At 46.7% G+C, this 12,514-nt stretch overlaps 1 protein-coding gene across 2 annotated transcripts in view; it reads right to left on the bottom strand.

Annotated features, from left to right (window-relative positions):
- MPP1 (MAGUK p55 scaffold protein 1) overlaps positions 1-12,514 on the bottom strand; it is a 920,179-nt gene that overhangs the window by 379,316 nt on the left and 528,349 nt on the right. For both annotated transcript variants that reach the window (XM_044057679.1, XM_044057678.1), the window contains exon 8: positions 789-895. In XM_044057679.1, coding sequence (XP_043913614.1) covers positions 789-895 — 107 coding nt within the window. The remainder of the gene's footprint in view (positions 1-788; positions 896-12,514) is intronic.

Below are 12,514 nucleotides of genomic sequence, written 5' to 3'. Positions count from 1 at the left end.
TATGGTAACACCTGTAGCCTTCATAACAGTGTCAAGCGTGGTAACTGCATAGGCGTACAGACTGTGTATATCGTTTCTCCTTTATTAAATGTCTATATTATCTAGACTTTTAAGATCCATTGTTCTGTTTTGTCTATATATATATTTTTTTCATTTCTAAGCTCTACAACAATGTTTTAGCTACACTGTGTTTTATCACCTTGAAATAACTGGAATTGTACTTTCCTGGGCTCCACTGAAAAAGGCCACAACCAAGACACAGCAATCCCAGTTAACAAAACACTCACACATCCATAACTGTGTAAAAGTTTGCATTAACATTTGAACCATCTCTTCTGTACATGCACAAAGGAATATAGTACATAATGGGGATTTACTGGATAAGTTACACGTTTTTCATACCATCCTCCCAGGTGTAATCAGTGGAGCATCTTGGATCAAAAAGTACCACAATTACACAAAAACACCTAACACAGCTGGACTTGATACTTTCAGAGCTGCAGTGTACTATCTTGCAGCATAACCTGAGCTATGTTAACAGTTTTGGTGTAATTTCACTGTAAAATTATCTGAGCTGTATTTACAGTTGCAGTGTAATTTCCTGAAGCATTACCTGAGCTGTTTACAGTTGCAGAATAATTTCTTGCAGCATTACCTGAGCTGTGTTTACAGTTGCAGAATATTTTTTCTGCAGCATTACCTAAACTATGTTTACAGCTGCAGTGTACTCTCGCTCAGTATTATTTGAGTTGTGTTTACAGCTGCAGTGTAATCTCATGCACCATTACCTGAGCTGTGTTTAGCAAGATACTTGTCTTTGCACTTCTTCTTTTTGGCAAAAGGACTGCAGCTGGGATTTGAAGACTGATTTGATGGGCTTTTACTGGCCAGACGCCTGCAATAAGAACAGAAGAGACAATGCTAAGTTAAAAGATTTATGCACAGCAGTTATCAGGTGCATCAAACTTCACCAACACATACATTTATTGTACAAATGTAAATGAAGTAAACATGTTGACTTGCAATGTTTCTGTAATGGCCATCCACAGGGATAACAGCAACATGTTTTAACTTACAAAATGCAGAATGTAAAATGCTTTTAGGAAGAAAAATGGGCTTTACAGCTTACAGCTTGTCAACATATCCAAGGGTCTGTCTTACTCACTTAAAAAATCATTAACACAAGTTTTACTATAAACATCTGAAGGTCTTGCAGCATTACATGGGCTCCCTGCAAACCATCAAAATAGCAACATTGCAAACTGGAAAAAAGTCAATACAGTTGATAGAAAATCGGCTGGACCAATTTTTTTTTTCAGTACAAGATTATGGTATAGTGGGGATCTAGGAATTTGCACTTTTCTCACTGTTGTGCATTCTCGGAGCACATATACATAATTAGCAGGGGGTGTGGGGAGGGTGAAGGGGGCTTTCCTTACCCTACTGCACTGTGATCTCAGAGTGAGTATACATAATTAGCAGGGGTGTAGGGGTGCAGGGGGCATGCCCTTACCCCACTGTAGAGTGATCTCAGATTTAGTATATACAATTAGTAAGGGGTGGGGGTGCAGGGGGGCTGCATTACCCCACTTAATGTGATTTCAGAGTTAGTATACATCTCTAGCAGAATGTGTGGGGGTGCAGGGGGGTTGTCCTTACCCCACTGTAGAGTGATCTCAGAGTTAGTATATATAATTAATAGGGGGTGTGGGGGTGCAGGGTGATTTCCCCTTACCTCACTGCAGTATGATACGAGTTAATATATAAAATTAGCAGGGGTTGAGGGGGTGCAGGGGGGCTGACCTTACCCTATGTGTGAGTGCAAGGGGACTGCCCTTACCCCACTGTAGTGCCATCTCACAGTTAGTATATATAATTCGCAAGGGGTGGGGGGATGCAGGGCGGCTGCCCTTACCCCATGGTAGAGTGATCTCACAGTTAGTATACATAATTAGCAGATGGTGTGAGGGTACCAGGGGCTACCTTACCCCACTGTAGAGTGATCTCAAGATTAGTATATATAATTAGCAGGGTGTGTGTGGGTGCAGGGGTGCTGTCTTTACCCCACTGTAGTGTGATCTCAGAGTTAGTACATATAAGCAGGGGGTGTGTTGATGCAAGGGGGGCTGCCATTACTCACTGTAGTGTGATCTCAGAGTTAGTCTATATAATTAGCAGGGGGTGTGGGGCTGCAGGGGGGGTTGCCTTTACCCCACTGTAGTGCGATTTCAGAGTTAATATATATAATTAGCAGGGGGTTGTAGGTACAGGGGTCTGCCCTTACCCCACTGTAGAGTGATCTCAGAACTAACATATATAATTAGCAGGAGGTGTGGGGGTGCAGGGGGGCTGCCCTTACCCCACTACACTGTGATCTCAGAGTTAATATAGATAATTAGTAGGGGGTGTTGGGGTGCAGAGGAGTTTGCCTTACCCCCATATAGAGTGATCTCAGTTAGTATATATAATTATCAGGAGGTGGGGGTACAGGGGGGGCTGCCCTTACCCAACTGTAGTGCGATCTCAGAGTTATTATATATAATTAGCAGTTGGGGTACAGGGGGGCTGCCTATACCTCACTGTACTGTGATCTGAGAGTTAGCAAAATAATTAGCATGGGGTGTGGGGGTGCAGGGGGACTGCCCTTACCCCACTATAGAGTGATCTCAGAGTTTGTGTATATAATTAGCAGGGGGGGTGGGTGTAGGGGGGCTGCCCCTACCCCACTGCAGAATGGCCACAGAGTTGGTATATAAAATTAGCATGGGGTGGGGAGTGCGGGGGGTTGCTCTTACCACACTGTAGAGTGACCTCTGAGTTAGTATACATAATTAGTAGGGGGTGAGGGGGGTGCAGAGGGCTGCCCTTACCCAACTGTAGTGCGATCTCAGAGTTATCATATATAATTAGCAGTTGGGGTGCGGTGAGCTGCCCTTACCCCACTGTGGTGTTATCTCAGAGTAAGTATATATAATTAGCATGTGGTGTGGGGTGCAGGGGACTGCCCTTACCCCATTGTAGAGTGATCTCAAGGTTAGTATATATAATTAGCTGGGCGTGTGGGTGCAGGGAGGCTGCTCTTACCCCACTGTAGTGTGATCTCAGAGTTAGTCTATAGAATTAGCAGGGGGTGTGGGGTTGCAGGGGGGCTGCCCATACCCCACTACAGAGTGATCTGAGAGTTTATGTATATAATTAGCAGGGGTGTGTGGGTGCAGGGGGGTTGCCCTTACCCCACTGTAGAATGACCTCAGAGTTGGTATACAAAATTAGCAGGGGGTGGGGAGTGCAGGGGGGTGGTTGCCCTTACCGAGCTGTAGAGTGACCTCTGAGTTAGTATATACAATTAGCAGGGGTTGTGGGCAGGGGACTGCCCTTACCCCACTGTAGTGTGATCTCAAAGTTAGTATGTATAATTACCAGGGAGTGTGGCAGTGCAAGGCGACTGCCCTTATCTCACTATAGTGTGATCTCAGAGTTAGTATAAATAATTAGCATGGGGTGCAGGGGGGCTGTCCTTACCCCACTACACAGTGATCTCAGAGTTAGTATATATAATTAGCAGGGGGTGTGGGGGGAACAGGGGGGGGCTGCCCTTACCTTACTGTAGAGTGACCTCAGAATTAATATATATATAATTAGCAGGAGGTGTGCGGCATGCAAGGGGGCTGCCCTTACCCCACTGTAGAGTGACCTCAGAGTTGGTATGTACAATTAGCAAAGCATGGGGAGTGCAGGGAGGTTTGCCCTTACCCCCCTGTAGGGTGACCTCTGACTTAGTATATATAATTAGCAAGATGAGTGGGGGTGGAAGGGGGGCTACCCTTACCCAACTGTAGGGTAATCTCACAGTTATTATATAGAATTATAAGTTGGGGTGCAGGGGAGCTGCCCTTACGCCACTGTAGTGTGATCTCAATGTAAGTATATATAATGAGAATGGGGTGTGGGGGTGCAGGGGACTGCCCTTACCCCACTGTAGAGTGATCTCAGAGTTAGTCTCTAGAATTAGCAGAAGGTGTGGGGGTGCAGGGGGCTGCCCTTACCCCACTGTAGAATGACCTCAAAGCTGGCATTTAAAATTAGGAAACGGGTGGGGAGTGCAGGGGGCTTTGCTCTTACCCTGCTAAAGAGTGACCTCTGAGTTAGTATATATAATTAGCAGGGTGTGCAAGGGGGATGCCTTTACCCCACTGTAGTGTGATCTCAGAGTTTGTATATATATTTAGCAGAGGGTGTGTGGGTGCAGGGGAGCTGCTCTTACCCCACTGTAGAATGACCTCAGAGCTGGCATTTAAAAAGTACAGTTTTGTACCTACCATAAATGTAGATGTCCGATAGGCATGCATCTGCAGTCCTTACAAATGGGTTGTCCTGTCGTCAGGCAGCCCTTCGGTCGGCCGGATTCCAAAGTCTGGGTCTGGCCTCGGCTGATGTCGCACTTCACCCGACGTCATAGCTGCAGTTATTCGGGTATAAAGGTATCAGCCAACGCCATCTTCCTCAGTGTTTCTTGCCCCAGATGCCAGGTGCCCTCTAGGAAGGCAAATTTGGATAATTGCAAAAGTTTCCAAATAAGAGAGAGCAAAATAAAAAATAAACATGTATATACATATATACAAACAAATACACCATAATAGATTCCCCCAGCTAGCTAAAAGAGGTGTAAATACCCTAGGAGTACCTCAGAGGGAAGGAGGAGGGTAATCCTGACTGCAGATGCATGCCTATCGGACATCTACATTTATGGTAGGTACAAAACTGTACTATGTCCTTCAAGGATGCATCTGCAGTCCTTACAAATGGGTAGAATACCATAGCCAAACTGGGGGAGGAGGAGTAATTAGATTATGGTGTAGTTAAGATCCCTTGCAAAACAGCAGTGGCAAAACCTGCTCGGGATCTGGAGTATAAGGGTAAATTATAATGCTTGGAAAATGTATGCACGGAGCTCCAAGTAGCAGCCTCTAAAATATCTTTGGTAGCCACTCCTCGTAAAAAGGCTGTGGTAGTGGCTGTAGCCCTTGTAGAGTGAGGTCTGATGTCTTCTGGAGTTTTCTTTCCATGGTAAGAGTAACAAAATCTAATGCAATTTCCTATCCACTTAGAGATTGTCTGTTTCAAAATTGCTTTTCCTTCCATTCCTGTTGCATATGCTACCAGCAGCTGGTCAGTCTTTCTATTTTTCTTGGTCCTGTCCAGGTAGTAGCGTAATTGTCTATGTACATCCAAGGTATGCAGCAGTCTTTCTCCCCTGTTCTGTGGGTTGGGGAAGAATGTAGGCAGGTGGATAGCTTGGTTCAAAGATACCCTGGAGACCACCTTTGGCATAAAAGTAGGATTAGTTCTCATGGACACTCTATCTTGATGGAAAATCAGGAAGGGCTGTACTGCCATTAATGCCTGTAGTTCAGAAACCCTTCGTGCTGAAGTGATTGCAAGCAGGAAAGCAGTTTTCCATGATAAGTACTGTAATTCTGCTGTTGCTGCTGGCTCGAAAGGAGGTAGTGTCAATTTTTCTAGCACAAAGTTCAAGTCCCATGCTGGCAATGGTGGCTTTCCTGGTGGTTTTACATTTTAATTCCTCTCAGAAACTGCCTGAGCAGAGGATGTGAGAAGACTGGAGGATCCAAGTTGTATTCTGCTGAAATTGCTGATGCATGAATCTTAATGGAAGAATAGGACAGGCCATTGTGGAAGAGCTCTGCCAAGTATTCCAGGATGTTAGCTATGTTCACCAGTGACACATTTTCTCCTTTTGCAGTACTCCAAATAAGATATCTTTTCCATTTTGCTGAATAATTTTTTCTTGTTGAGGGTCTGCGAGCCTCCAAGATAATGTCTTTAACCCTTTGAGATAATTCTGGTTTATTTGTTCTTAAGCAATGTTCCAGGCAGCCAGCTGCAGTGTTTTCAGGTTTTGATGCAGGGTTTTGAAGTTGTTCTGTGTTAGCAGCAAGGGAACTAGGGGCAGAGGCCATGTTTGTTCCCGAGACATACTCCTCAGTAACGGGTACCAATGTTGTCTTGGACAGTCTGGAGCTATCAGAATGATCCTTGGGCGGTCTTCTTTGATCTTCAGTAGCACCTTGTGCATCAAAGGAAGAGGTGGGAATGCATATGCTGTCAGGTTTTTCCAACTGAAAGATAGGGAGTCCACCTTCCAAGCAAGTGGGTGGTACGTCCTCGTGCAAAATTTCTTTAGTTGGTGATTGTGTGGGGATGCAAATAAGTCTATTTCTGGTAGTCCCCATTTTCCTGTAATGGTTTTGAAGATGTCCGGATGCAGCATCCATTCATGGGCATCCGTGGTAGTTCTGCTTAGGATGTCTGCTAGAATATTTTCTTTTCCTGGCACAAAAATTGCTTGTAACTGAAGGTTGAAGCTCAGGGCCACGTTCCATAGGTCCATTGCCATCCGGCATAAAGGGTATGAATGTTGCCTCCCTGCTTGTTGATGTACCACATAACTGTGGTGTTGTCCGTCCTTATCAACAGTTGACCCTGTTGAAGGAATGGTCTGAATCTCTGGATTGCCAGTTTTACTGCCAGCATTTCTTTTTGATTTATGGGTAGGCGCAGCTGGTCTGGAGTCCATAAGCCTTGTATGCACTTGTCCAGCATGTGCGCCCCCCAACCGAGGTCTGAGGCGTCCGTTGTGATGGTCTGGCTTGGTTGAGTGTTGTGGAAGGGCAGCCCTTTGTTTGATTGACAGGCCTGAGCCCACCAGTGGAATTCTTGCTTCAGGCATGGAATTATTGGAATTTGGGTTTCTAGGCTGTGCTTGTGCTGAGACCATAAATTCCTTAGGTACCACTGTAACTTTCTCATATGCAGTCTGGCATGTGGAATCAATATTATGCAGGATGCCATGTAACCCAGGGCTTGCAGGACTTTTCTTGCTGTTAGCTGGTTCTGCTTTGTTAATGCCATGAAGTAGAGAGGGAGTTGCTCCTGTTTTTCTACTGTTAGGAATGCCATCTGCTTTGATGTGTCCAGCTCTGCACCCAAAAAGGTTATCCTTTGGGATGGTATCAGCCTTGACTTTTTTATATTGACTGTGTATCCCAGGGCTTGCAGAAGATGAATGACCCTTTCCAAGTCCTTTGTTATTTTGTTTTTGTTGTCCGCTTGTAACAGGCAGTCGTCCAGGTAAGGGTAAATTTGAATTCCCTGAAGCCTGCAATGAGCAATTACTGATGCCAGGCATTTCGTGAATACTCTGGGCGCAGTAGATAAGCCAAAGGGCAATGCTGAGAATTGATAATGCTCTGATCCTGCAAGAAATCTGAGGTATCTTCTGCAATTTGGTCGTATGGGGATGTGCAGGTATGCCTCCTTGAGATCTAGAGTTACCAGCCAAGACTCCTTGCCCAGCATGGGAAGAAGTTGCTGTAAGGTCAGCATTTTGAATTTTGGTACAATGAGGTATGTGTTTAAAGCGGACAGGTCGAGAATAGGTCTCCATTGGTTTCTTTTCTTGGTACCAGGAAGAGTCTGGAGTAAAATCCTTGTCCTTGTTCCATAGATGGTACCCTTTCTACAGCTCTCATCCTTAGTAAGTGAGTTATTTGTTTTAGAGCTTCTGTTTTCTGATTTGGAGGTAGGTTTGGCATTCCTCTCTTCCTTGGTAGAGTATGGAAGTGAAACCTGTAACCTTGGTCTATTGTATGTAAAATCCATTTGTCTCCTGTGATGTAATGCCAGTTTACTGAAAATAAGGCTAGCTTCCCGCCTAAGGGTGCTTCTAGTTGTTCCCTGGTAGGCGGTGCCAGAGCCAAGTCACTGTGATTGTCCTGTGGTGGTGGCTGGATCTGTGGCTGTACCTCGCTGGTTGTTAGCCTGCCACAGACGTCCCCTGTAGGCACCTATGGATTGACCCCTGCCTCTTGAGCGCCTATTCCTGTCTCTCTGAGCTCTGGGGGTGTCTGGAAAGGACCAATTCTTGGAAGGCCAGTTCCTGCTAAACCTTGGAGGCTGGACCTACAAGAAATCCTTGACTGTCTGGACAGATTTCGCCTTCTCTTCCACCTTCTTGAGCACCTGTTGTGCAGGGGAGCCAAACAAATTGAGCTTATCCATCGGAGCATCTAGGAGCTTTGATTTGACATGGTCTGGTAAGGACTGCTCTTTTAACCATGCATGTCTTCTGATCACTGTACCAGTCATGGCTGATCTAAAGGAAGCCTCCAGTGCATCATAGCCGCATTTTAAAGAATGATTACTGACCTGCTGAATGTTATGTACCATTTCCTGAACAGATTTTTTGTCTAATGGTTCATCCGAGGACAGATTTTTAGTTAACTGGTCTAACATAAATTCCTGATACTGAATCATGTGGAATTGACAGTTCAAGGCTCTAGCTGAAAGAGTAGCAGAAGTGTAAACTTTTTTACCCCATCTCTCTAAGGCCCTAGATTCCTTTTCAGAGGGGAGGGGGTTTTTGGCAGAGGTAGCTGCTACAGCCTGGGGTCCCTGGGAGATAGTTTCGGGATCTGCAAGAGGAGCCTTATATAAATGATAATGTGTGTCCAGAACCCTGTAGTACCTATCGGGCTTAGCAGGGGCCGGAGGAAGAGAATCAGGAGCAGTACAAGCATCATTAAATGCATCATCCACCACAGTAAGTACTGGAGGAATGGCTAAAGGCCTATGCTGTGGCAAATGCAGAAAGGTTCTAAGCCTTTTCCTAGAGTCTGTAAAATCCTGGCCCTGCCATTGAAATTGTTCCCTCATAGCATGCAAGGTTTCCCCAAAGGAAAATTCCTCAGGCGGAGAGGCAGAAGGAATGGACTCTTCTGCATCAGAGTCCTCATAAGGAGAAAAAGGGCCCTCTGGAGGGTTAGAATTATCTGATTCATCAGAGGAGTCATCTGTAGAAACTGGCTCAGGGGGCTCTGCTCTAGGCCTCTTCTCTGGAGGTGGGTGAGAGGCCCTGTCTGGGTGAGGTTGGGATCCCCGGATCAAAGAAATGAGATCCTCTGCAAGACTAAGCATTCGTGTACTAGAGCTAGGCCTGTGGGAGGGGGGCTTAGCAGGCACAGTTTTGGTAGATTTTGCTGCTTTAGCCCTGGCAAAGGCCTTAATCGACATGGATGCAGGTGGCCTAACAGCTCCATGTGCAGGAGTAGAAATATCCAAAGGGATAGTATCAAATAAATCCTGTGAACCTGCAAGAGCAGGTGGTATTTCAGAAGCAGATTCCACCATGCTGGATGAGGCCTCGGTAGGAGGAATGCATTCGGCCGAAGGAAGAACCGTGGACTCGGTTTCAGCCGAAACCGAGACACTCGCGGTTGGCTTAACCGCGGTTTCGGCCGAAACCGCGGACGGCGAGTGTTGGTCCTTTTCCTTGCGTTTTTTAGATATTTGCGTAGTCGGAGTATCCGACGGCATAATGTAAGCAAAATCGGGGCCGAAAAACTGCTCTGCAAATTCCGACCGGCGTCTAAGCGTCCGCCGGTTGAAAGAAGCACAGGCTAGACAAGCTGCTACGTCGTGGTCTGGGCCTAGACAAGGTAAGCAGTAAGAGTGGAAATCTTTATGAGGTATTTGTTTCCCACAAGTTAAACAGTTATTCACTTTTTCTGACATCGGCTGAGGCAAGAAAGAGTCCCCAACGGGGTACTTAGCTTTTTTGAAGTCTCCGGTAGCTTTTTTGAAGTCTTCGGTAGTAGTAATCTCTGGTTCTGACCGACCGGCACTTGCGAACAGCTTCTGCTTCGGGCGCCACGCGGCAAGAAAGACTGAGGAAGATGGCGTTGGCTGATACCTTTATACCCGAATAACTGCAGCTATGACGTCGTGTGAAGTGCGACATCAGCCGAGGCCAGACCCAGACTTTGGAATCCGGCCGACCGAAGGGCTGCCTGACGACAGGACAACCCATTTGTAAGGACTGCAGATGCATCCTTGAAGGACATTTAGGAAATGGGTGGAGAGTGCAGGGGGCTTTGCCCTTACCCTGCTAATGAGTGACCTCTGAGTTAGTATATATAATTAGCAGGATGTGCAAGGGGGATGCCCTTACCCCACTGTAGTGCGATCTCAGAGTTAGTATATATAATTACCAGGGGGTGTGGGGGTGCTGAGGGGCTGCATTTACCCCAGTGTAGTGTGATTTCAGAGTTAGTATATATAACTAGCAGGAGGTGTGGGGGGGGTGAAGGGGAGTATGCCTTACTCCATATAGAGTGATCTCAGTTAGTACATATAATTTTATGGGGGTGGGGTGCCCTTACTCTACTGTAGTGTGATCTCAGAGTTAGCATATATAATTAGCATGGGGTGGGGGGGTGCATGGGACTGCCTTTACCCCACTGTAGAGTTATCCGAAGGTTAGTATATATAATTACCTGGGGGGGGGTGTGAGTGCAGGGGTGCTGCTCTTATCCCCATTGTAGTGTGATCTCAGAGTTAGCCTATATAATAAGCAGGGAGTGTGTGGGTACAGGCGGGGCTGCCCTTACCCCACTGCAGAATGACCTCAGAGTTGTTATATAAAATTAGCAGGGGGTGGGGAGTGCAGGGGGTTTTCCCTTATCCTGCTGTAGAGTGACCTCTGAGTCAGTATTTATAATTAGCGGGGGGTATGGGTATGCAAGTGGGCTGCCATTACCCCACTATAGTGTGATCTCAAAGTTAGTATATATAATTAGCAGGGGGTGGAGGGCAGGGGGGCTGCCCTTATCCCACTGTAGTGTGATTTCAGAGTTAGTATATATAATTAGCAGGGGGTGGGGGTTGCAAGGAGGCTGCCCTTACCCCACTGTAGAGTGACCTCAGAATTAGTACATTTAATAAGCAGGGGGTGCGCAAAGGGGCTGTGCTTACCCCACTATAGAATGACCTCAGAGTTAGTATATATAGTTAGCAAGGAGTGTGGGTTGTGTGGGGGGCTGCCCTTACCCCACTGTAGTGTGACCTCAGAGTTGGTATATACAATTAGCAGGGCATGGGGAGTGCAGGGCGGTTTTCCCTTACCCAGCTGTACAGTGACCTGGTATGGGGGTGAAGGGTGGCTGCCTCATCCCAGTGTAGTGTGATCTCAGAGTTAGTATATATAATTAGCAGGGGGTGTGGGGGGCTGCCCTTAGCCTACTGTAGTGTGACCTCAGAGATGGTATGTATATTTTGTAGGGGTTTTGGGGGTGTAGGGGATTTGCCATTTCCCTACTCTAGAGTTATCTCAGAATTAGTATATATTATCAGAGGGGGTACTGGGGGTGCAGGGGGGCTGCCCTGACTCCACTGTAGTGTGACCTCAGAGTTAGTATGTATAATTAGCAGGGAGTGTGGGGGTGCAGCGGGACTGCCCTTATCTCACTGCAGTATGATCTGAGAGTAAGTAAATATAATTAGCAGGATGTGTGAGGGAGCAGGGGGGTCTGCACTTAACCCACTGAAGTTTGATCTGAGAGTTAGTATTTGTAATTAGCATGCAGTGTGGTGGTGCAGGGGAACTGCCCTTATCTCACTGTAATGTGGTCTTAGAGTTAGTACATATAATTAGCAGGGGGTGTTGGGGTGCAAGGGGGGCTGCCCCTACTCCACTATAAAATGACCTCAGACTTTGTATATAAAATTAGCAGGGGGTGAGGACTGCAGGGAGGGTTTGCCCTTACCTCGCTGTAGAATGACCTCCAAGTTAGTATATATAATTAGCAGGGGGTGGGGGGGGTGCAGAGGGGCTGCCCTTACCCCAGTGTAGAGTGAGCTCAGAGTTAATATATGTAATTAGCAGGGGGGTGTGGGGTGTGCAAGGGGATGCCCTTACCCCACTGTAGAGTGACCTCAGAATTAAGATATATAATTAGCAGGAGGTGTGAGGCATGCAAGGGGGATGCCCTTACCCCACTGCAGAGTGACCTCAGAATTGGTATATACAATTAGCAGGGCACGGGTAGTGGAGCGGGGTTTGGCCTTACACTGCTGTAGAGTGACCTCTGAGTTAGTATATACAATTAGCAGGGGGTGTGGGGGTGCAGGAGGGCTGCCCTTACCCCACTGTAGTGTGACCTCAGAGATGGTATATATAATTTGTAGAGGTGTGGGGGTGCAGGGGTTTTGCCCTTCCCCTACTGTACAGTGATCTCAGAATTAGTATATATAATCAGCAGGGGGTATGGGGGGTGCAGGGGGGCTGCCCCTACTCCAGTGTAGTGTGACCTCAGAGTTAGCATGTATAATTAGCAGGGAGTGTGGGGGTGCAGGGGACTGCCCTTCTCTCACTATAGTATGATCTCAGAGTTAGTATATATAATTTGCTGGCTGTGTATGGGAGCAGGGCCGCTGCTCTTATCCCACTGTACTGTGATCTCAGAGTTAGTATGTATAATTAGCAAGGAGTGTGGGGGGGTGAAGGAGGACTGCCTTTATGTCACTGTAGTCTGATCCCAGAGTTAGTATATATAATTAGCAGGAGGTCTGGGGGTACAGGGGGCTTCCCTTACCCCACTGTAGTGGGATATCAGAGTTAGTATGTATAATTAGCAGGGAGGCTTCCCCTACCCCA

This window comes from Protopterus annectens, chromosome 15.part0 (genome assembly GCF_019279795.1).
Source record: "Protopterus annectens isolate FY-2018-M chromosome 15.part0, PAN1.0, whole genome shotgun sequence".
NCBI lineage: Eukaryota > Metazoa > Chordata > Ceratodontiformes > Protopteridae > Protopterus > Protopterus annectens.
Note: the sequence above shows the minus strand (reverse complement) of the source record. Positions and strands in the feature narration are given on the sequence as shown.